Source organism: Mus pahari, chromosome 14 (genome assembly GCF_900095145.1).
Source record: "Mus pahari chromosome 14, PAHARI_EIJ_v1.1, whole genome shotgun sequence".
NCBI classification, from domain to species: domain Eukaryota; kingdom Metazoa; phylum Chordata; class Mammalia; order Rodentia; family Muridae; genus Mus; species Mus pahari.
In genome coordinates, this window is record NC_034603.1 from 35455156 (window position 1) to 35479873 (window position 24718).

Here is a 24718-nt window from a genome sequence, read left to right on the forward strand (position 1 = left end):
ACACAGAAATATACAATCTGAGTGCTAAATCTTCAACGGTTCCAGAAGGCCTCTGTTTATTGTCTATCTGTGTGTACATCTGTATATGTATATATGTGTATGTGCACATATGTGTGTGTGTGCATGTGTGAACACAGCCATCTGTGTGTCAGGGCACGCCTATCGCAGCTGTGAATCTTTGCCTTTCACCTCCTTTGAGAAGTTTTCTCTTGTTTGTCCTTCCACACCTCAGGCTACCTGGCCCACGAGCTTCCAGGAGCTTGCAGCTTTCCTGCCTATCTTCTGACTTGCCTAAAAACCTCTGTGGTTATGGACATATTCTACTGTGGGTATCTGGTTTTCTTGTGTTCTGGGGATCCGAATTTAGGTTCTCATACTAGCTCAACAAGCATTCTCCCCACAGAGCTGACTCCCCAGCTTCCAGAAAGCTTTAAAACAGGACATCAGATTCACTGGGAATCCAGGCCCCTATCTAACCTATATAACTGGTAGTAGATACTGCATTGCTCTTGGGTCCGGCCCTGTCTTCACTTGCAGCCTTCGGTGATGGATAGTGAGCCTAGACTGAAAGCCAAGGCCAGAGATTAGTTTCACACAATCGTTCTTTCTGGAAATTCTCCACTCTTTTTTCATACTGGCTTTTATCAGGCCTTGGATTCACACAGCTGGAGCCAGGCCCAAGCCAGAGCCCTGACTTAGATTTGGGAAGAAGTGGGCTGAAACTTCTCCCAGCAGGGATAAGGCAGGCCCAGGGAGTCCTGTCTAAAATGCAGTAGACAAAGGTGCCCTTGTTCATAGGCCTCGGGGTGGGAGTCATCTGGTCAGTGACACAGGCTTGGCCATTGTATGCTGTGACCTCAGCCAATTTTTTTTTTATGCTGAGAAAGGGGGTGGGAGGGGAAGTCCTCTAGAAATTGTATCTGGAAAGGCCTGCATGGGCTGTTGATTTCCCAACAGGCACGGGAGCAGATTTGGGAGGAACTGTGCAATGTAGTGGGTTCTTTGTGAAAGAACAGAGATGTCAGTGATGAGAAAAGCCACAGGAACATCCCCCAGGGTGCTCAGCGCACTGGCCCTGAGGCAGCTGCTTCCTTCAGCCACACTTTCCCCAGAAGGTGCCATGCAGAACAAGTTGCCCGGAGCCCAGTCCTGAGCCTGGGGCTTCAAATCAGCCCCTGGCATCTCTTCCATAGCAACTGCCCCTAAGGACCAGCTGCCCACTCATGGTAAGAACCACTCCTGCAGAGGTATGCGTGACCTACCCTCTCTGTCTGTTGTGAAAATGCATCTTTCATAGTGCAGAGAGGAGAGTCTGAAGACCCTGTGAGACTGGATAGTACTTGGTGAGTCTGGAAGGGTCCCTGGACCCTGTGCCACGAGGGCATACGTGTCCAAGACGAGAGCAGAAAGAGGAGGTATGGGCAGAGGGTAAATGATGGGTGGGGGTGGGGTCGGGGGTGAGGGGTTGTGTGGAAAGATGGGAGAAGGAGTATTTGGAGAGGGAAGGCTCACCTGAGACAGGTAGTTAAAGGCGGGGATGGGGAAGAGATCCGATGTGGATTTATTTATACCTTCCTACCATTCTTCTTTTTCTATATATATTATATATTATATTTTTCTAAATATAAAGCATGGCTTCTTCCTCCCCATCTGGCATCTCCCCCCATGCCCCAGATTTACCAGGAAAGTTCTGAGGTGCAAGATCTAGGGAAGAACCGTGAATCTCTGCATTAGGGGAAGATAAAGGGAGCCTTTGGGTGTCTCAGCTCCCCGGATGGTAGTTAGGCACCAGTGACATCTAACTCGGCTTCCAGATTGGCATATGCCTCCTCTCAGTTTGGTGGTGGAAGCTTTTCTGAGATATTGGGGATAGAAAACCTTGTTTTGCTGGCCTCTGAGCCTGGATGGTGCCTCTTCCTAGCCTAGACTTTGTATGACACCCCCACTTCCCACTGCTGAGACTCTCTGTGGCTGTGAGGTCCAGTTCACATGGCAAGGCTACTCAGTCCCTTCATGGAATCTTCCTCCACCTTGCTAGGCCACTAAGCACCCCTGATTTGAACATTCTTTTCCAGAAACTTGAACTGGGACCAGGAGAAGACAATAGTACTTGCTACCCAAGATTGTCCTCTAACTGGGATCCTTGACCTCTCAAGAATCTGTATAAGGAGGCTTTGTAATAATAAACAAGTGTCTGAATGGTCCGGGGGGGAGGGACTTAGACCCACAGATCTAGTGCTGGGACAAGACTAGGACTCTACATTTTTAGCTATCTCCCAAAGGACACGTATAATGCTGGTTGAGAGGACCACCCTTGGAGAGTTACTGCTGGAAGAGCCACAGGCTAGACCATCATGTTATAACCCAGTGAGGGATGCTCAGGATTGGACTATGGCATGCTATGGAGATGCTGCTGGGCCTGGTCAGCCTTGAGGAGGAAGGGAGGATCCACAGAGAACATGTGCACTGGTATGCTGAGAGCAAGGAAGGATTCAAGGCCAGCTTGTAGCAATGTGGGACAGGAGGGGGTGCAGGTCCATTGTTGGGGTGTGCCTGAGTTGAAATGGACTGTGTGTCTGGAGTATAATGTAAAGGGTGGACTGGAAATACTCATTTCTTAGGTGACAGTACTACTGGAGCCCGCCTGGTGTATGTACAGATGACTCTGGCTTCTAGTGACACATTGTCGGGAACAGAGACAGAATACCAGGGGCACGGGGGGGAGGACAGGTTTCAGGACAGACAGAGCTGGGTCCTTGAGAGTGGCTTTCACAGGGAAGGGGTAGACCCAGGTCTATTAAGACAGAACTCAGTGTAGTGACAGATGCAGTCCTAAGAGGCTGGGCACTGGCAGCGTTTAAGTGGAGGACCAGGCTTCTGAGTCACATGTCTATACATGAATATGACTCCCCCCCCCCTTTTCTACATAAATGGCACATCCTTAAAACAGATATACTAGCATTTAGAATCATTGAGCATCCGACGATATCTGTTCAAAATAAGCCCTCGCAGACCATCTGGTCCAACTTCCACATTTGAGAGATGAAGAAATCAAGGCAGAGATGAGGTGGGTTGCTTAAGATCTCAAAGCGAGGCTGCTACAGCTTCAAACACGGCCCCTGGGAGCACAGCTCACATTCCGTGTGCCTCTTGCTTGTTGCTATGGTGTGGTGGTGGTGTGTCCTCTGTGGCAAGGTCTTGGTAGTTCTCGTCTGTCTGGTTCTTACGTCTCTCGATCGGTGGATCCAAAAGCTTCGCCACGTGGGGTTGGTAGGATCACACCTTTACTGACTCTGGAAACTTCCTGTCAGCTTTCATCTCCCTGCAGGCTACTGTTTCAGAACCAATTAGGGGAGTCAGGCGTCTTTGAACAAAACGGCTGTGAGCACGAGCAGTTGGCACTGCAGAGTAACTAGAACGCGTCTCCATGGTGAGACGGGCTACTTCCGCTTTCTTTCGGTGCCTGTGGGTTGCTGCAGCCCACAAGAAGTGACCACAAAGTCAGGCCAGCTGGACGGCAGCCACAGCTGGCAGGCAGCGGCACCCACCTCTATTCCCTAATGAGGCACAGTTGGCTTGTCGCTAAAATGACACCAGCTCCCTGAAGAAGTCCCCTTTTGTCCCCAGAGCATCTGCAGGGACAGGGCAGTCCCTTGCCCTTGAAGTTCCTTTCTAGTGGGCAGCTGCTTTGCATGAGATGTTGAGCCTGTGGCCAGTGGAAAAAAACAGCCTTCAACTGTCTTTCCTAATTCTCAACATCTTGGATTGTGGTTATTGTTAGTGCTTTAAAAAAGGATTTTATTATTATTTTTTTAATGTGTATATGTGAAGGGAGTGGTTACTTACACAGGAGTTTAAGTGCCTTCGAAGGCAAGAAGAGGGTTTTGGATCTCCAGGAGCTAGAATTACAGGGGGCTGTGAGCTGCCCAAAGTAAATCTTGGGAACTGAATTTGGGTGCTCTGCAAGAGCAGTATGTGCTGTTAACTGTCGAGACATCTCTCTAGCCTCCTATTTAATGCATCAACTTTTGTAAAATTACATTTATTTATTTATTTATTTATTTATTTATTTATTTATTTATTTATTTGAGACAGGGTTTCTCTGTGGACAAGGCTGGCCTTGAACCACTGCTCGGCCTCAATTTTTAAAATTTTATACTCTTACTCTTACTCTCTCTCTCTCTCTCTCTCTCTCTCTCTCTCTCTCTCTCTCTCTCTCCTCTCTCTCTGTCTTGTGCACGTGTGCGTGTGTGTTTGCAAGAGTCCATTGTGATTTTCCACGATGAGAATCCCAGGGATGGAACTCAACTTGTCATGCTTGATTGGTGTCCTCCTCTGCCTGCTGAGCCATTGCTATAATTGACACATAATTGTCCATATTTATGGGGCATAATGTTAACGATCATATCAGAGTGATTGGCCTATCCATCAACTCAGCAGAATATCATTTCTTTGTGTGGGCAATGTTAAAAAGCCTCTCTGTCAGCTGTTTTGAAATATTCAAATAATTACTGTCAACTATAGCTGTGCCCCTGTGCTCTGGTCCATGAAGAGGCACCCTTCTACCCAGCTGCACCCTAGAACTTTCTTCACATTTCTTGCCACCCTTCTCTTCCCTATACGCTCCCCAGGCTCTAGAACCTCCTTATTTTCTACTTCCAGTGTTTCAGCTTTTGCATACACTTCTGACCTTCTTATATCCATTTCTGAATGGATGAGTGTGCTTAGTAAATTGAATTATGGGATTTTCTTGAGAGGCACAACAACTTGAGAAAAGTCCAGAGGTAGCAAAAGTCTGTTTTGGAGAACTGTAAATTTAGCAATGAAGAAGGGCTGGCAGTGCAGGGTGGGTCTTGTGTAGTGCCTAACTGTTCCTCCCCTAACACTAAGTAGTGGCAGGGCTCTCTTTGGCCAGAAATCACAAAGATAGATTCTACCCTACCAAGCAATCCATCCCTAAAGTGTCTTTCAGTGTTACTCTATAGAGCTGGAGACAGAAAAATCTAGGTCGTACTTTAACATCTGAAACCTTTTCCTCATGAGAGACTACAATGAATTAAAAGTAACAATAATGAAAACAATGTTTTGTAAACATCCGTGTTCCTGGGCAGGAGGTCTCTGCTGCTTTTGTCTATGTGGTTGCTGTTTTTACAAGCTGAACTGAAGATGTAAATGTTTTTGAAGGTCTCCAGTGGTGGCTTTTGGCTCTATTATGAAAGATTTCTCCTGGGTTCTAAAATCATCTTAGGGGACCATGACAATCTCATTTTATAGATAAAGAAGCCAAGGCCAGAGGAAGCACACACTTTGAACTCATTTTGGAACACTGATTCTTTATGCCTGGGCCACTGTGATTTCTGCTAATGCTTTGGTCATCTGCAATTGGAGGTAGACAATGAGAATGACCCAGCCTGTTAATGCTGGGTATAAGATAGAAGAGAGTGTGCCCATCTGCACAGGCTAGGAACTGGGGAAATCTGCTAATAATTGGTGCTGAGGTTCAGATGCAATTAGATTCATCTGATAATGTGTGTAGACAATCTGAGGAAAGAAACCCTTACGAGGCAGAAGGTTGTTATGGTATGGGAATATGGTCCCTGGAAGGAATTAATGCTTGTTTCCCTGAGCAGGTTAGTTCTCGCAAATTAATTCTCACTAAAGACTAGAGCTCTAAAGCTGAGATGCCCCATATGTTCAGTCCCTTCTGCATACATACGAAAACTGTGGGTCGAATAAACTACCTTTCTTCTTTAAATACCTCATCTCAAGCTATTTTGTTACATAATGGTGCATACAGTTACATTCATAGAATACAATTACATGCATACAATACAAAATGGTGCATCACACCACCCAGGCTTCCTCAGCTGGACCAGGCTTCCAGGAGCAGACTGCCTTGCTTATTTAAATGGTTTTGAAACGTCAAGTCTTCATAAACACCAGCACTGGGACCAAGTAGACAAGTTTCCTCTGGGTCCCCCCAGCAAAGGCTTCAAGATGAAGAAAGAGTTCTATCCTGTTGCTAGAGGAGTTCTGTTTTCAAGAGGAAGTGTTGAATGCCTTCTCCCCTCAGGACTTATGCCTTCAGGTATCTGCTCCAACCTCTGGTAGAGGCAGAAGTGACTCTTATATCAATAGCCAAGTTGTGCTACTTGGTCATTGCTGAGATTCTGCTAGAAGAAGCAAAAGAAATGGTTTCAATCATCTGTTGTTATCCTTGTGGTGACACTGGGCAGATGCCAGCAGCAGAAAGGACTAACCATCTCAGACAAGAGAAGTACCCTGGCATTCTTGGCTTGTACTGCCAATTAACTGGCCTAGAACCCATTTGAACTGGCCCTTGCATAGTGCATCTGCAGGTTCAATGCCCCCAATGACTGATGGTCTTTATACCATCTTAGTAACAGCTGGAAGTGAACCTTGTACATGTGACCTTTCCACATAGGGACCAGCTAGAGGGGTCTACAAGATGCGGGCTCGCCCAGCCCCAGTCTCTGGGACAGCCTTCTGAGATTTTTGGCTGTGGCAACACAATCAGGAGGCAAATATGAGCAGCAACTGAGGTGTTCGGAGATCCCTAATTTCCTGCCGGATTCTCCCTTAGCCCCAGCTTGCCCAACTTCAGTGGATTCCTGGGCTAAGAATCCTCTGTAGAGACTGACCGTCTACACTGTCGTCGGAAGGCTTCAGTCTTCTGGGAAGAGACAATCAGACACCAGATACCAAGGGATGAAAAAGGAGCCAACTGAGCAGTGTCTGATGGCTTTGTGGGAGGAAACAGGAGAACACAGAGGATTGTTTATCTGAGACAGGAGGAACACACTGTGTGGCTAAACCATCAGATTAGCTAGCCTTGAATTTGTAATCTCCTGCCTCAGCCACGCAAGTGCTAGGATTACAGGTGTGTAGTAGCACCATGCCTCGGAAGAAGAAGTTTTTCCTAGGCAACTTGTTTAGTTAATTTTGTGTTGTTCTAACTGGGTTCTTTATAAAGAAAACAGAACGAGGTTTGGAAGTCTGGAAACAAGGCGCTCTCATCAGCTTCTGATGAGGCCTTATGCTAAGTCATCATATGAAAGAGGTCATGTGGAGGGTAAGTGTGTGTGTTTACATGTGTGTGTATGTAGGTATGATGAGTGTGTGAGAGAGTGGTGGGTGAGTGTGGGTGAGTGTGTATGAGTGTGCGTGACTGTGTGTGAATGTGTGAGAGAGTGTGAGTGAGTGTGGTGTAAGTGTGTGTATGAATGTGTGAGTGTGTTTATGAATGTGTGAGGGTGTTCATGAATGTGTGCGAGATTGTGTGTATTAATAATGTCCATGTGTAAGAGTGTATGTATATGTGTGTGTGAGAGAGAGAAGGAGAGGGAGAGGGAGAAAGAGAGGGAGGAAGGGAGGGAGGGAGAGAGAGAGAGAGAGAGAGAGAGAGAGAGAGATACATGTGCCACCTCTTAATCATCCCACCCTCTCAGTGTTGTCCCACCAGAGGACTGTGGTGACAGAATAGGGGACAAACCATAGCAGATAGAAGAGAAGAGCAGGATCCTACCTCTGAATCTCTTGCCTCTTGAGGTTGATATTTTCTGGCATTAGTTGAAGTGATTGTCACATGTTTTTCACTCTCTATATAAACAGCAACTTGCAAATTTCATTCTGTAACCAAATTTTTAATTATGCATATACTTAATTGCACGTGTGTGTGTGTGTGTGTGTGTGTGTGTGTGTGTGTGTGCAGTGCATATGTATGGGCATGAGTAGGGAGGTCAGAGGACATGTTTTCCGAGTCATTTCTTGCCTTCCACCTTGTTGAGGTTTCTCTTGGTTTAGCCACAGAACTGCATACTTCAAACTTACTGGTTTTCTTGCTTAGAGTCGCTATTGCTATGATAAAACGCCATAACCAGAAGGAGTTTGAGGAAGAAAGGGTCCGTTTCATCTTACATTTCTGATTCATCATCCATCAATAGAAATCAGGGCAGGATCCCAAGGCAGGAACCTGGCAGCAGGAACTGAAGCAGAGGTGGTGAGGGAGTGCCGCTTACTGAACTGCTCCCTGTGGCTGATTCAGCCTGTGTTTAGACAACCCAGGATTACCAGCCCAGGGGTGGCACCACCCACAGTGATCATTAGTCAAGAAAATGCCCAACAGACTTGCTTAGAATCCAGTTTCATGGACCACTTTCTTAGTTGAGATTCCTTCACAGGGTCCCCTAATTTGTGCCAAGTTGCTTGCTGTCAAGCTGACCAACAACACTGGCCCATGAGCTTCTGGGCAATTCTTCTGTCCACACCTCCACCTTGCTGTAGACTATAGATGCACGCCACCACATCCAACGTTTTATATGGGTTCCTGGGAACAAACTTGGTTTGTCAAACTTGTGTGGATAACACATTTAGCAACTAAACTACCTCCCGGGCCCTTTTAGATCATTCTTATACATAAGTGCACGTGTGTGCAGGTCCACTCACCTGTAGGAGCACATGTGAAGGCTGGCATCCGGGCATTCCTATTTCAGTGCTTCTCTGCTTTGTCTTTAGGGTCTGAATTGCTTACACACAGGCCAGGCTGTCTGGCTCACCAACTCCTGGGATCTTCCTGTCTCCTCCAAGTGCTGAAATTACAGATCTGCCACAGCTGTGCTTGCCTTTTACGGGAGTTGCAGGGATCTGAACTCAGGTCTGCATGCCCACACAGCAAGTACTTCACCCACTGGGCCGTCTTCCATCAGTTGCTTTCGGTGATCGACCTAGGTCCCTTTGATTATGACTTCCTCTCTCTTCATATTAATTTCTCCTAAACTTCCAGACATTGGAGAGCATCTTCCAAGCACCCTGTGCCCACAGGCTCCAGCACCTGCTCATTGGGAATATTTAGGAGGGAAATTGTGCTTCCACTCAACATGATGATGGACTTTATCATCATCATTTCCTAAGCAGCTTGCATAACTCTACCCTATTTCCATGGTTTCTTCAGTGCCACATTCTCAGGAAATACTTGTGGAGACTTTTTGCAGGTGTTTTTGTTTGAGACAGTGTCTTGCTCTATAGTTCTGGATATCCTGGAGCCTCTATGTTAGGCCAGGCTTCAGATCCATGAGACTACTCCTGCCTCTGGTTCCTAAGTACTGGAGTTACAGGCATAAGCCGCCATGCCTGGTGTAGATGTCTGTTAACGTATGCAAAGGGATACACGTAGGTTATGGTATAAATGCCCTGTAAAGTTAGACAAGGAGATCAAGCATCGGGATTTAGATGTCTGTGGGATTCTAGAATCAAGTTCCTGTGGACAGTGAGAGACAATTTCTTTCCCTTTGCTATCGAAGAGACGGGAGTGATGCTCTGAGAGTCTCTGTCAGTTGATGGCTATGTTTCTGTCACTTTTTCTCTAAGAAGAAATCTTGGCCTGTGTGCAAACTTCTAACCCATAATATACTAGAGGGTTCTTTTATTTTTCCTTTGAAAAAGAGGTCCCACTGTATAGCCCAGGCTGGTCTTGAACTCAGGCATCTTCCTGCCTCCCCATCCCAGAGCACTGCTGGGATTACAGGTTTGCCCCATGACACCCAGCTAAAATCCATTCTGCTTTCGTTTTGTAGTTGCTATTTTATCTCTTTGAGGCAGGGTCCTGCTATGTAGCTGAGGGCAGCCCTGAATGTGCAATTCCTCTGCCTCAGCCTTGATGAAATGGTCACCTCACTTCTGTTTGAAGCTCAGTTTCCAGCATTTGTTCATTCACTCCCTCACTCACTCATTCAGTGTTCCAGGCGGTGGGCTGAGACTAAACTGTGAAGAATAGGAGTGTGTCACTGCCTTCCTGAATCTTATCTGTAGTTTGTTTCCTTGTTTATGGGGATGTTAGCTCCCTGGACCCCCTTCTTCTGGCCAAGTCTCTGAATTACCAGCTTTCAGAAGAACACGAAGACAACGCCACCAGAGTCCGGCCTAATGCTATGAAAATAGCCACTCTCGGAGGCACTGTGCCACCCTCAGATGTACCCTGCTTCCTCCACAGCCCTCGGCCATGACTTGCAATTTCTGATCAGATAGAGCTGAAGGAACAGTCGCTTCACCAATGAGATAAAGAGAAGATGTCCAGCATTCTTGTAGACCAAAAGTTTGAAGCTGGCAACATCGTCGTGGAAGGCAGGGCCACCATGGGTAGCTAGCATTGTGTGGGAGTCCTCCTACCATGAACAGGTGTCCGGGAGAAAGAATAGCCCAGTTAGTCTATTTTTGTTTGTATGTAGCCCAGGCTGGCCTTGAACTCATGACTACTGCCCCAGTGTTCCAGGTACTGAGATTATACCCAGGTGTGACTATCACACCTGTCCCAGCTGAGGCTTGATCTTCCTAGTGTCTCTTTGCTCCCGTGACCCTGGCTGGTTACAGAAATGGCTGTAGAGGTCGCTCCTGACATCATGTTTAGGATTACTTGGGGTGTGCAAGCAATAAACTAATTGCCAGTGCCTGAATCCGTCAAGCGACTTCCAGCCATGTCCTGGCTACTTCTGGATGTCCAGCTGGCTACATGGTTGGGAAGGAAGAATGTGCTGGCAAGTAGTCTGTGGAGGAGCCTTCAAGCAGTGCCAATCACAGCGCTGGGCTCATTAGCAGTCATTGTCATGGCAACGGGTCTGCCAGAAAGTGGCTCGTTAGGCTGACAACTTCAGAGGTGTTATATATAGATCTGGGGGGTGGGGGGAGAGGGGGTGCAGAGCCCTGTGGATATGCCTTTCTTTAGAGCTCCCATTGCTGCTAGGTTTGGGGTGTGAGAAGACAAGGGACTGGGGACCTTAAAACTCTCTGATCCGCTGCTAAATCAAGTGTCTGGAGGCCACCCGTGAACACCTGCAGGTAGCGTTCGCTCGCTCACTGCTTCCGAAGGTAAGAGGCAGGTGCTCCTAGAAGCATCCCGCAGGTGGAGATGGTGTCCCAGGATGAACTTGAATGTGAAGAGTGGAGGAGGCTCTGGGGAGCTTAGTAGAGGGGTCGGAACTTGCTGGAGGCTGTAGATACAACCTCGAGTCTTTCTTTAAATAGTCTGAGGAGGGCATGGGGTTAGGGAATAAGATCCGTCTCTTTCATAAGTAGCTGTACCACACACCGCCGCCTCTTTTACAAATCGTATTTATTGAAGTTTTAGATTCAGAGGTGATGGTTTCTCTCAGTAGCTCCCACGAATGCCGTATTGGAGTAGCTCTGGAGCATAGTGAACCAAGGACTCAGGGTGCAAACTGCCTTGATCTGGTTGGTGGTGACACAACAGAGGTTTAGCATGTGCTGAGCAGCTGGCCACACTTGGTTTTTGTTTAGGGTATTGTGTGTCTTTCTGGGTTTTGCTTTGCTTGTGTGTGTGTGTGTGTGTGTGTGTGTGTGGTGATTGGTTTTTATATGTTTTCTTTGGGCTTTTGTTTACTTGAGACAGGGACTCATTATGTAGCCTCGCCTAGCCTCAGACTCAAAAGGTAGCCCCGGCTGATGTTGAGTTGACCATCCTCCTGTCTCAGCCTCCTGAATGCTGGGATTACTGGTGTGGACCATCAAGTCCTGACGGAGCATTTCTTTTGGAACTTTGGGTGATACCCCTTACTTGCCTGCTCGCTGTTTTCCAAGAGGAGTCGGTACCGCCATTAGGAGAAATGCTTTTTTGTGTTTAAAATAAGGAGACAGGGAAGTCAGCCGGCAGCCGGGGAATAGTGACGTCTGGGTGAGGGTGGTGATATTTTTGCACATCTCCTGGGAAGGCATATGCTCCTTTGGAGACTGTGAGACAAGCAAGAGGTTCAGGCCTGAGTTGTCATTCCCCTTGTGGGAGTTGTATCTCAGGTGGACAAGTGCCGACATGGAGCTGAGTGTTGGCTCTTGGCAGGAGATGGGCTGAAGGTAACTTGGCATCAAGTAACTGGACAGAATTTTCTAGAAGCAAGCTAATTTTAGTTGGTTGGTTTGATTGACTGACTGAGTGATGTTTTCCTGTTCTTGGACCGAACCCAGGGCTCACTAAGTCTGTGCTCTGCCAGTGAGCACTACCCTCAGCCCCAAAGCAATATTTTAAAGTCATTGGGTTTAACCATTTAATTGTCTGTACAATATTGTGCGCATCATTAAACCTCTGACTGTGAGACCTTACTTAAAAATAGGAATAAAAGCACCATTAATACAGACATCTTATAAGATATGTCCTAAAGACATTTAGAGGTAGGAGTCCTTACAGATACATAGAAATCAAACCTATGCTCAAATCTCTGTGGGAACCCTGCTAGACTGGGGCTTGTTTGGTTTCTGCTTGTTTCTTTGCTATGGTAGAGATTAGACATAGGTCCATGTTCCTGGTAAGTCAGCGCCCTACATTCCCAGCCTTTGGTGTTGGAAGGCAGAGCCTCACTGTGTTTCCCAAACTAGCCTTGAACAGGAGATCCTCCTGCCTCGGCTTCCTGAGTGCCAGGATTACAGTTGTGGAGGCATCTAGCTTAGAATGGGATTTTGAAGCGATCTACAAACTTCTCAGCATTACATGTGAAGTAGGGTAAGGTCCAAGAGTTTATAGCACTATTATTTACAAAGGCTCCAAAGTGGAAACAAATCAAGCGTCCATCAAAGGCTCATTGTATAAACAAGTGTGCCATGTCCTAGTCATACAGTGTAATATTATACAGAATTTTAAAAATAGCATGCTGTCTGGTGTGACACCACAGAGGACCTTTACACCTACTTGGAGGAGAGACAAAAGGCTGAAGCCTTCCCTCATACCCTCAGAGTATGGGCCTATAGTTAAGCATGTCGTTTCTTGAACAAATGAAAGGAGAGTGGGAAGGACTGAAACCCAGCCTTCTGCTGCACTCTGGCCCAGGGATGGCTCCTTCCAGAGACAGAGGCAGGGTTTTATAATCCCACCTGAGGCATCCAGTGTGCTGCACTCAGAATGCCTCCCCTAGCAGGAAGCTTCACCACCACGCACCCCATTCTGCTCCCTCTGATCTTTGTTCTAGGAGTTGTGGCCCTACTGTGGCACTTCCTTCTACTCTTCTTCATAAGAAGAGTGGAAGAGTGGACGCAAGCTGAGGAGAGGTGACACAAGGGCCAGGGGAAGGAAGGTGTCCTAGTCGGGATTCTATTGCTGTGATGAAACACCAGGACTAAAATTCACTGGGGGTGGGGGTACATATTTCATGCTCCTGTCATCAAGGGAAATCAGGGCAGGAACCTGGAAGTAGGAACTGAAGTAGAGAGAATGCTTACTGATTTTCTACTCATGGAGTGTTCAGCTTACTTGCTTATAGAACCCAGGATCACCGGTCCAGGGGCGGCACAACCCACAGTAAGTTGGGCCCTCCCACGTCAATTATAAATCAAGAAAATGCACCACAGGTTTTCCTGCAGGCCAATCTAATAGGGGCATTTTCTCAATTGAGGTTCCCCTTTCCAAATAACCCTAGCTTGTGTCAAGTTGACATAAAAACCAGTCAGCACAAAAGGGACGGATGTAACCAGGGAGGGAGCTAATTAGGGAAGAAATTCAAGGGATCCCTTAATTGCTCTACCCTTTCAGTGGCTGTGGGCAGATCTCCCAGAAGGCTGCTGTTTCTGCCCCTCTGAGGCCATAAGAGTGAGGACCTCTGATACTCTGGGGCTCTTAAAGGAGGGCCATCAGCCGATGAGGTTATAAAATTGTGCCTTTGCATATTTTTTAAAGTTTTGTTTTTATTTTATGCACATGAGTGTTTACCTGCGTGTATGTCTGAGCCTCACATGTATGTCTGTGCATCACATGTATGCAACCCTTATAGAGCCCAGAAGAGGACATCAGATCCCCTGGGACTGGAGTTACAGACCTATGTTAGCTTGTTTTGTGAGCCATCGTGTGGGTTCTGGGAATCAAACCTGGGTCCTCTGTAAGAGCAGCAAGCGCTATTAACTTCTGAGCCATTTTTCTAGCCCTGCTATATATATATATCATAGCATAGTTGACCATGCATAGCATTTATGACTCATTATATTGTGTAACCATGACATCTCCCTATTTTAGACCATTTTCTTTTTTCTTTTTTTGAGACAGGGTTTCTCTGTTTAGCCCTGGCTGACTTGGAACTCACTTTGTAAACCAGGCTGGCCTCGAACTCAGAAATCTGCCTGCATCTGCCTCCCAAATGCTGGGATTAAAGGCGTGTGACACCACTGCCCGGCTTTAGAGCATTTTCAAACACACACACATGCCCTGTATCCATCTTACAGGCCATATAGCCACTAGTGTATTTTGTGCCATTGTCTGCTCTGGACATGTCATATAATGTCACATAATGGAAAGAGACCACATGTAGCCTTTGTGATCTGACTTCTTTCACTCAGCATGATGACTTTAAGGCCCAGTCATGGTGTAATGAGAGTCGGGACCCTATTCCTTTTCATTTCTGAGTAATAGTCCATCCTATAGCTGTCCCGAGTTTTATCCATATCCTTAAAGATGGTCTTTGTGTTGTCTCTACTGTTTGACCTGTGTGAATACTCCTGCCCTGAATGCTCATGTGCACCTTGTTCAGGTGCTTGTTTTCATCCCTGAGGGGAAAGGACTCCTCAGCTATTTCCTGCATCTTCTGGCTCCTGATTTGTGGGGGTCAGTTAGCAAGGATGATTTCTTCCTAGGAAAGAAAAGGACAAGAGGGCAGCTGTGGGCTCTGGAGATGAAGGCAAGGTAGTCCGATGGCCAACAGGGAGAGCCAGCCAGTTGGTGGCTGTGTGTCACAAGTGGGGAAACCAGCCTTAGCACAGCACATCAGCCTCTTTAGGGACTAGGCCCAGGCAGTGGGTGCTCTCCCACTCTTTCTATGGCCTTCCTGGCCCAGCCCTGTGCCTCAACACTTCTCCAAAGATCCCTGCACTCCCTAGAGAGGAGAAACCTCAAGGCAGTGTACCTTGGTGGTCACCCATGCCCTTGTGTATAAACCGAGGCTTCCTCTGAGCTCACCAAGTTAGACAAATAGGTTAATCAGAGTCATTCCAGAGAGAAAAGTACAGAGAACCTGAGGAGGGCCAGCCTCCTTACAGTCCCTTCAAAGCCAGGCCTCTGGGGTTTCAGGAGGCTCAGTTCACTCACTCTTAGCCCACAGGACTTTTCCCTGAGCAGCCTTCACAACATTAGTCAGCTCCAGATGGTGCTGGCCTCCCTTTCAAGCATTCCTCAGGCAGTGTTGGCGGCAGAAAGCTCAGAGAAGAACCGTTGAGGGTGATGTTTCAGGCATGCTGAGGAGGGCAGTTGGAGGGGAGGGCAGTATGTCTGCCTGGTCCTCAACTCTCAGAGAATAGAGCCTGGGAGAGAGGGTAGGGCCAGCATCTGTGTACCCCTTCCCGTGAGACTCTACCATCTCTTGAGCAACCCTGGAGGTGTACCCTCTTTTGGGTTCTGAGTGTGTTACACTGGATCTCCCCAGCGGGGTCCACACCTGGGCCAACTTTAGCGTCTTCTGCTTCATAGATGTGAAAATAGCCTGACTGAGTCACTTGCCTGAGGCCAAGCGGTGGCTGCTTGGGTGAGGTAGGGTTGGCACTAGGGATGCTTTGAGCCCGAGGCTGTTTACACTGTGTCCCTGCATCCTCTCTGTGCAGTGCCTTCCTGGGAGCTGTTAGTCTTGCTCCACCACCTTCCACAGCTTCCCAGGCCTCACCATGGACCCTTCTATGCTACTCCTTGATGTTAAGCTCAAGGAAAGACAACCAGACAACCAGGCATCTCATCCCTCTGGGTCTAGGAGACTCCCCAGCCAAAACATTTCTCTTCAGCACCCCCTGCCTACCACTGCCTTCACTTTATTCCCAGAGCCCTGTGTATGCAGGATCTCTCTCTCTCTCTCTCTCTCTCTCTCTCTCTCTCTCTCTCTCTCTCTCTCTCTCTCTCCTTCCCTCCTTCATGCCTTCCTCCCTTGCTTTCTTCTTTTCTCTCTCTTCTCATCCATTAACTCTTGGTTATTTGAGATAGAGGCTTGTTATGTAGCCTAGGCTGGCCTCAGACTCATGATCCAATTACAGGCCTGTCCCATCCCACCCGGCTTTTCACTCCCTCTGTGCTCATCGTTACGCTATGTGTATTACCTGTATTCTGGCCATCTCCCAAGCCAGGAGACGTTAGAGAGGTGTGCAGGACCGATGCCACTTGTTCTCGGGTTTATTTGTGCTTGGTGTACGTATGGTCTGCATCATCGAGGAGGGCTCCACACCACTTTCAGCCTGGCTGCTGTGTACCTCACTGTCACCTGTCTAGAGTGTGGTCTTTCACACTTGATCAAAGAGAAGCTGTGGGCTCAGCAGGCGCCTGTGCAGGAGACAGACCTCTGAGCGCAGAGGAACAATTGTGAGAATTCATGGCAGGCACCATGGCTAAGGGGGTGGAGGAATGTCTGCTCCCAGCAGCACAGGGGATTTGCGATTTCCTCCTGTGGTACAGAGGCCAGCACAGGATGCTGAGACAAAACCCTGGAGGAGCAGGCAGGAGAGGGGCATCAGAGTGCACACTTCATTGCTCCAGTTTCAACCACGATCCTACTTTCCTACATATTGGTCATTGGTAACTGGAAGGAGTTGCTTCTGTGTGCAGCAGGGGACACTGAGGACACTGAGGACCTGGTGGATGGCCCCTGTATTTCTAAAGAGGTTTTGCTAAGAAACTCTTGGACTTTTGTGGCTGGGATTCTGATTTCTGTCAATTTACCTTCTCCATAAGGCACAGCAATTGTGTGGGCTAATTTGGATCCTCTGTCTTTATTTTTAAATGTTCTTTAGCTGAGAATCTTTATTTCTGTGTTTATTGGAGATTTAAATGGAAAATATAAGTAGAAAAAAAGATAATAAAAATCTCCCATAATCCTACCACTGAGGACTCACAGATGCTGTTACAATGTGTACCTGCTTTATGCCTAATGCTCCTGCTAACATATTCTCCTGTCTTTTAAGATGAATATTATTATGCCTGACTAACAAGAACCAAGCCTATAGTGTCTAGTTTGTCTTAAAAATTCTGGTTCCCTTTGCCACGGTGACACGGCCGTTGGAAAGAGAAACCCAAACCAGCTCTCCTTGCAGACTCTCAACATTTTTATAGAATATTTTACACTTCGTTCTGCCGAAACTTGCATTAATTACTTCTGCTAGGTTTGCACAGCAGGCCTGGGGCTGTCTGTTGCTGTACTCAGTGGTCCTATGGAGTATAGACAGCACGGTCCTCAGCGGGTGTAGACTGCAGTCCACAATGGGGCATGTGGAGTAGCAGGCCCCCTGGCAAGCGCATCCCTGCCCTGTGATGAATTTTTGCAGGGTCCGATAGGGAAGAAGGGCAGTTAGTTCTTTTGTCTGATCTGGGGGAGCCATGCCCCCAAAGAGGCCTGCAGGCCATCCTATCCCACTTGAGCGATTTCGAAGTGATTTTGTGGTTCAAAACAGCTGTGAAAATGGCAAATGTGTCTGACCCCTGCCTTTTTCTTCAACAGAAGCCTGGGATGGTCCCCCCTCCGCCAGGAGAGGAGAGCCAGACGGTCATCCTTCCACCTGGCTGGCACAGCTACTTGTCCCCTCAGGGCCGCCGTTACTATGTCAACACGACTACCAATGGTGAGTCCTGCACAGGCGCAGCCTTTTCTAAGCCCCAGATGTCTGCCTCTCCCTAGGGGTGCCTTTCTCCCTCCCATTCCACCTCTGCTTTGGGGGCTTTTTCTTGCTCAATTTGACCCAAGGAAAGGTAACCTGGCACCTTAACTCTTTGATTCTAGAATTGTTTAACATGCCCAGAGCTACATCAGAGTCCCGCTTGTCCCTGGTGCTGGGTCTGTATTCTGGAAGCAGTTCCAAAGGACAGCTGTCCAAGATTCCTAGAATCCCTGACACCTCACACCCACCTTCATTTGAGCTTGACCTTAGGATCTAGGACTGATGACCTCAGTGGCTAGGTCTACAGGTCAAGGTATTCCACACTGTCTAGGAACTCTGAATGTTCTAATGGTACGGAGGATTCAGAACAAAGACTGCAAATACTCGCCTTAATTTCACTCTAACACCTTTTTCACAACTGAAGTATCCCACTAGCTGCTGTTTTGTGGATTGTGCGTTTGGTAATAGTGGGACTATGTGGGTATCATTCATCCTCTCCCTTAGCAGGAGGGAACTGGAGCACCCGGGCACTGAGTCCCCACCCCACCCCACCCCTCAACTTCTCCATACCCTTTCCTTTCTTTTTCCTTTCTTCCTCTCTTCTTTCCTCATTCTTTTGAAACAGGGTTTCATTTGGTAAACCAGGTTGATCTGTAATTCACCATATAGCCCAGACTGGTCATGAATGCATGGTAGTTCCCCTGTGACAGGAAGCCTCCCAAGTGCTAAGATTAGAAGCCTACATCCCCCCCATCAAACCACTCCCCACATATCTCTGAGTTGAATAGAACTGGAACACCATACCTCCAAACAGTTAAAATTTCCCTGGACTTCCCAATTGACTATAATGTGGAGATGATTTTTAAATGTTGTACAATATGGCTGGNCTTATTACAAGTTAAGTGGGCCACAGTTCAGGTTGAAGGCAGAAGAATAAGGCAGCTGAAAAGTTCCTCACCACTTCCTATGCCCCTAAGGACTTTACCTCAAGACATCCAGGAGGTGCAACACAAGGGAAGTTGGATTTGGTGGGCATCCTAAACTAACATGTGCTCAAGGAGAAGGTGAACTTCTGCCTGTTCTCCAGTCTTGGCTTCAACCCCTGTCTTCTGCGTCCATGTGACGTCATACCTTTATCTTGCCACCTGGGGTGTGGATGTTGTTGATGTGGTTTCCGATTTTGAGTCTGTACTGAGATGGAATGCCAGTGAGAAGACAGGCCGGGCAGAAACCAAGACACAGAGAAGCCGACAGCTGCTACTCTGGGTAGCTGGCCTGTCCACACCACAAGTACCCTAACCTGCTTGCTCAGCAGAGTGTCCTCCTTGAAGAGAGGTGACCAAGGTTTCTAGGAAAAGGGAAGTAGAGCTGTTTTTAGCTTTTCTAATCTCACGCTTCCTCAAAACAGACACTTGAGCAGCTCCACCGTGATCCGGGAGCCTCGATGTTTCAGGGGGGGCCTGAGGCTGTTTGAATGCACCCCCCTTGGGTAGCAACTACTTCAGTGTTGTTCCTCAGGGGAGTGGGTGTCTGAACACAGATCTCCATCTGTGCAGTGCAGAGTTTGGACTGGATGAGCTTAAGAGCAAGAATTTGGGTGGATTTGTTCTTATTTCAAATGAGCCAGTCTGTTGCGAAGGAAAATAGAGAAAGGGCCTTTCTAGGTGTTCTCTGCTTCTCTCTGTCTCTTTCTCTGTGTCTCTCTGTCTCTGTCTTTCTCTCTGCTAAAGAATAGTACATTCTCAGGGTTTAAAGGCCAGTGAATAAAAATGAGATTCAAATCAACAATAAAAATCCCCAGTCATTTGGGGCTGGAAAGATGGCTCTGCGGTTAAGAACAATGGCTGTTCTTTCAGAGGACCAAGGTTCAATTCCCAGCATCCACTAGGCAGCCAACAACTGTCTGTGACTCTAGTTCCAGGGCATCCAACACCCTCACACGGACAAATGTGCAGGCAAGACACCAATGGGATAAGTTATTTCTCCAAGGTAAAACAAGCCAACTCAAGCTACATTAGAGATTATATTTATAAGTTTATTGGGAAACCACTCTGGAGCTGGTGAGTTCACTGGTCCCAAGGAATGAAGTCAGGGAAGTCACTGTGGGGACGGAAACAGTAGAGAGGGAGAAGAGGGAGAGAGAAGGAGCACATGCTGAGAGAGGAAGAGAAGAAAGAGCAGAGGAGAAACCAAAATGTCTGGATTATACAGCAAAGAGCCTCAGGGAGAAGGGCGGCCCAGCCCCTGGGCTGGAAAGTTCAGGGTTGAGGCCAGGATATGACAGGTAGGGACTGAGGGATGCTGGGAGAACCTGGAGGCCAGGTCTGCTTTGGTATGTGAAATATGCACCCCAGCTGTTTTTTTCTGGGGTCTGAAACCCAACCCAATGCACATACATTTTTTTTAAATTAATTTGAAAATATACATTGAAAAAGCCCCAGTCACTACTTATCATTTATATCCTTTGAGACGTTTATGTTCTCTATCTTCTAAGCATAGGCATACCAGTGTTTTAAATCTAAATTACAAATGTAATTCACTCTATCCTTTAAATAGCGAGAACAACTTATTGTAGACATTGTTCTAGGCGTTGAGTATTTCCATCTAACTCATTCTTTTAATCACTGTGCATTAGGAATGTGCTGCCATTAATTTAATTACTATTCTACTTATGAATGGAAGCACGGCCACATTTTATATCCACCGATGGTATCTGACAGCTTCCTTCCAGGATTCTGACTTTTTATATACCAATAGGTCAGCACTTTCTTGGAGTTGTGGCATATAGGATGTTCCTCGGGTTGGCAAGCGGAGTCTCTAACAGACCAGGCGCTAATTGGGTTAGATCTGAAAGGCCAGGGTCCCTGTCACAGCTCAACTTTATCGCTGTAGCATGAATAGTCATGTAGAGAGTATATATGTCAGCGAGCGCAGCTATGTTCTAATAAAACGTTACATATGGCAAGAGGGGGAGGGGGGCTTTATGTTCAGACACTGGAATACGAATGGCAGGTAACTTTTATGTGTTTATGAGATCTCACTGTTTTTTTATTTTTGAACATTCAAAACTGCAAAAGATGATTTTGCTCCCTAAGTTCACCAGCCTCTGGCAGTAGGGTGAGCTGATTGCTAGGATGGATCCAGTAGGGCTGCCTCTCCCACTTCCTCTCTTTTACTGACTAATCCTAACTCCTTGATCTTGCATTCTGGATGCAGGCCAGCTTTACCCACACATTAAGTGGCGGTTGAATTTACTGTTTATCTGCTCAATTCAACATATACTTATCGAGCCCTAACTGTGTACTGTGCTGAATGGCCTGGCCCCTAAACTGCTTATTTGCTCTTAGTGGGAGCGGGTCTTAAAGCTTTGTGTCCATGCTTGAGGGCACTGGAGTGTGTGTGTGTGTGTGTGTGTGTGTGTGTGTGTGTGTGTGTGCTGCTGTGGACTGGACCCCCATGTTCTAAACAAGTAGTGTCGATGTGCTATACCATCAATCCTGGAAGCAGATTTTAAATGAATACCTGCTCGATCACCCATGAGAAGGGCAGTAAAGAGGTCTGCAGTAACTGAAGACAGCTGTGGGATCTGCGATGCACTCTGGAACTACAAAAGACCAGGAAGGGACAAGACGGGAAAGGCCTCTCATGGCAGCCCCTGAGCATCATTAAGGATTACTACCTGGTCAAGAAGAGAAGCAAGCAGCTTTTCTCCTTCCAAAGCCCCTCCTGGGGGTGTTTTGTTAGTCTGCTGTGCCCTCCCACTTGGAAGCCCCCTGCCTGTCTGGAGCTGAGAGCCTAAAGGAATCCTTGTTTGCATATTGCCCCTGAAGTCTCCTGAAGTCTCTGAGTTGGTACCTCACTGCCAGATTCTCCTTTCTGTCCCAATTTGCCTGTCTCCTGCCAGTCCCTCCACGTGTCCAGGTGGTAGCTCATGGACGAGTCAGACCCACTCCCCACTGCTACAAGCCGTTGTGTGTGCACTTCTCATCCTCCCTGAGGATAATTTTCAAACACCCTCAAGTGACCTTCAGGATCTCTGATTAAAAATACACACGCACACAAATAAAAACAACAAACAAACAGACAAACACCCACAAAACTCCCACAGGTGCCCAACCTTTATGAATGCTGGGTAGTGTTTGCATAGAACCTACAGTCATCATGCTGTGGACTTTTAAGTCATTTCTAATGATGTATAACAACAATCCACTATGTAAATTGTTGTTACTCTTTTTAGGGGAAATAGTGACAAGAGATTTCTAAAAGCCTGCACATGTTCAGACTATGTGCAGATGTCTTTCCCTGAGCACCACAGCCCTCTGTGGCTGGTAGAATCCACCAGTGTGGAACACAAGGATCCTAAGAGCTGCCTGGATTTTTTCCTGCCCCCTAATCCCTGACCTGCCTTCCCCAGAGGATGCTTGGACATAGCAGGTATTCTATGCAAAGCCTCATTTGCATCAGTGTCACCTTCCTCTGATAATCTGCTTGCTTTCACATCAACTTAGGATTTCATGGATGAAGGTCTGTGCCCTACTTGCCAGGGTTGGGCTGTGGGCATGCTAAACCAAATGAGACACAGGCCTTGCTCTCAGAGAGTGCATCTCTGAAGGTGTCAGAGACAGGCAGACGCCTGCAAGAATTACAGGCAATGACAAGGTGGGGTGGGAGCTCCAAGGAGGAGCCTGGCACCTGTATGTGGGGGGTTGCAAAGAGGACTCTAAGGAGGGGCCCATGACAGAGGCATCTAACCAAGGTTGTAGCCCAAACAGAGGGCAAGACAACAGGAAGAAGGCAAGCCGATGTGGGCTTGGCAGTGGTAGAAACACGAGCCCATCACAACCTTACAGCAAGACTTCTCATGCATCAGTGAAGGAATTGGGAGCACTAAGCACCAAGTGGACAGCCTAAATGAAAAGAGAAATAATGAGGTCAGCGCAATTTACAGCGGTGGCCTGAAAGAGGAGGCCAAACACTGTCAGACAGGATGTGGCAGGCTGGTGGCAGGGAGCTTGCCTGCCTCCTGGCTCTCTGCCTTGTGTGGCAGTCATGAAGTAAGGGACAATGGGAGATACAAGGAGGCCAGCTGGAAGCAAGGAGGTGACTCCCTGCTGCGTGCTTGGTTCCTTGCTGCATCTTCAGAAAGGTGACCAGCACACGGGTGGATGCACCCATGTCTCAAAGGACATCCAGACCACGGCTGGAAGTCCAGAGAATCCTGTGGGTGTGTGGTCCACCATGCAGAGAGCAGAATGGATTCCACCCCTGCTGGCCACCATTGTGCAGGGACCAACACGCACAACTGAGTAGGGTGTTCTAGAATTTGCATAATTTTAGAGTGTCTATTCTAAGGCACTAACACACTGCTCAGTGCAAGCCTGCAGGAGAGAGCTCTGAATACGGAGTTAAAGAGGCCAAGATAGGAGGAATGAGTCCATGCAAGGTGCTGTTGTAACAAGCAAGGGAACAAAGAGCATAGAGGGAGGGGAAGCCAGGAACAAACAGAAATACAGGCAATGTTTACAATAGAAAGACCAGTGGGTAAGCTACTACAATCCTACCACTGGTTTTATGGAGGCTCTCCAGTAACTCCAGCAGGTCATGCATGAGTCACTAACCAGAGTCTCATCCCCTTCCCTTCCCTCTCTGGGGCATTTCATCTGCAGAAGGATTCTGAGCGCAGCCCCTAGGAGGCCAGGGACTCCGGTAGCATCTTATGTCTTGAACAGGTTCTGAGTTCCTCTGAAGTTGCCTGAGGCTAAATTGGGGGCATTGTGCATTTGTGGTTCATAGCTGGTGAGCTGTTCTCAGTAGCCTACTCATTCAAGGGTCTAGGTTAATGTTCAGGGTCTGTCTGTGTTGGGCCAGTTTAATCAAAGGACAAAGGGTAGCTTAAAAACCATGGAAAATTTGGAGGCTGGAAAATCCAAAATCGAAGTACTGTAGGACCCCCTCATGAGGAACTCCCACGGGTCCTCAGGTCACAGGAGTCAGGGCGTCCCAGAGAAACACGACAGAGAAGCCTTCTTGATGTAAACACACGAGGTACTTTAATGGCAGAGCTCTGGGTGGACTCGTATCTCACGCAGGAGACAGAGGACCTCATGGCCTGAAAGCTAGGGGTTTTTATAGGGGGAGGGGGAGGGGCTAGCAAGAATTGGCGTGGTTACCTGTGATTGGCTCATTTAAACGTACACATTTGCAGGATGGTACCTGCAAAGGCAGGAATGCTAGGAGACCTGAGGGGCGGGTTAGCGGAACATTTGGTTCAGTCCCAGGAATGTTCCAACAGTGGCCTGCCTGGGCGTGCCCAGGCCTGTCTCACTGTGCTCTCCACCTCAGGCTTCCAAGCTTACAAACAACTATTTCTCTGGACAGAAGTTGCATGAATCCCAGGCCTTAAATTTCATTTCTCTACAGTACCTGAGGATTGACTGTCCAGTGGTAGCCTGCCCTCTGATTGCTAGAGACGGGCTCGCTTGCAGCACTCACGTGGAAAAAGGGATGAGCAAGCTTCCATGGGCTCTTTTATAACAGCATGGATCCCAAGTGAGTGGGAGCTCTCCTGACCTAATCATTCCCTCAAGTCCCCACCTCTTAGCACCATCACATTGGGGACTGAGGTCCAGTGTACGTAGGCTGTAAGTAGCAGGGCCTCTGGTACACCAGCTGTTTCAAGAGACCAGGTACAACAGCGTTGGTTCCCTTTACTGTTAGAAGCTGTGGTGGTTTGAATATCCTTGGCCCAGGGCACTATTAGGAAGTGTGGCCTTGTTGGAGTGGATGTGGCCTTGTTGGGAGGAAGTGTGTCACTGTGGGGATGGACCTCCTAGCTGCCCATGAGCCAGTCTTCTTATGTTTGCATTCTGAACAAGATGTAGAATCCTTAGCTCCTTCTCCAGCACCATGTCTGCTTGGTCGCTGCCCTGCTTCTTGCCTTGATGATAATGCACTGAACCTCTGAACCTGTAAGCCAGCCCCAATTGAATGTTGTTCTTATAACAGTTGCCTTGGTCATGGTGTCTCTTTACAGCAATGGAAACTGTAACTAAGACAGAAGTTTCATCACTTAGCTGGCCTTTTTGATATT

The 24718-nt window shown here is 47.6% G+C and overlaps 1 protein-coding gene across 5 annotated transcripts in view; it reads left to right on the forward strand.

Moving 5' to 3' along the window:
* The window catches only part of Gas7 (growth arrest specific 7), a 228691-nt gene that overhangs the window by 131503 nt on the left and 72470 nt on the right, over positions 1-24718 (forward strand). For 3 of the 5 annotated variants that reach the window (XM_021212634.2, XM_029546482.1, XM_029546484.1), the window contains exon 2: positions 17472-17592. In XM_021212634.2, coding sequence (XP_021068293.1) covers positions 17472-17592 — 121 coding nt within the window. Of the gene's footprint in view, positions 1-1110; positions 1227-10744; positions 10882-17471; positions 17593-24718 lie in introns of those variants that run through there. The other 2 variants (XM_021212635.2, XM_029546483.1) reach the window with 2 other exon arrangements.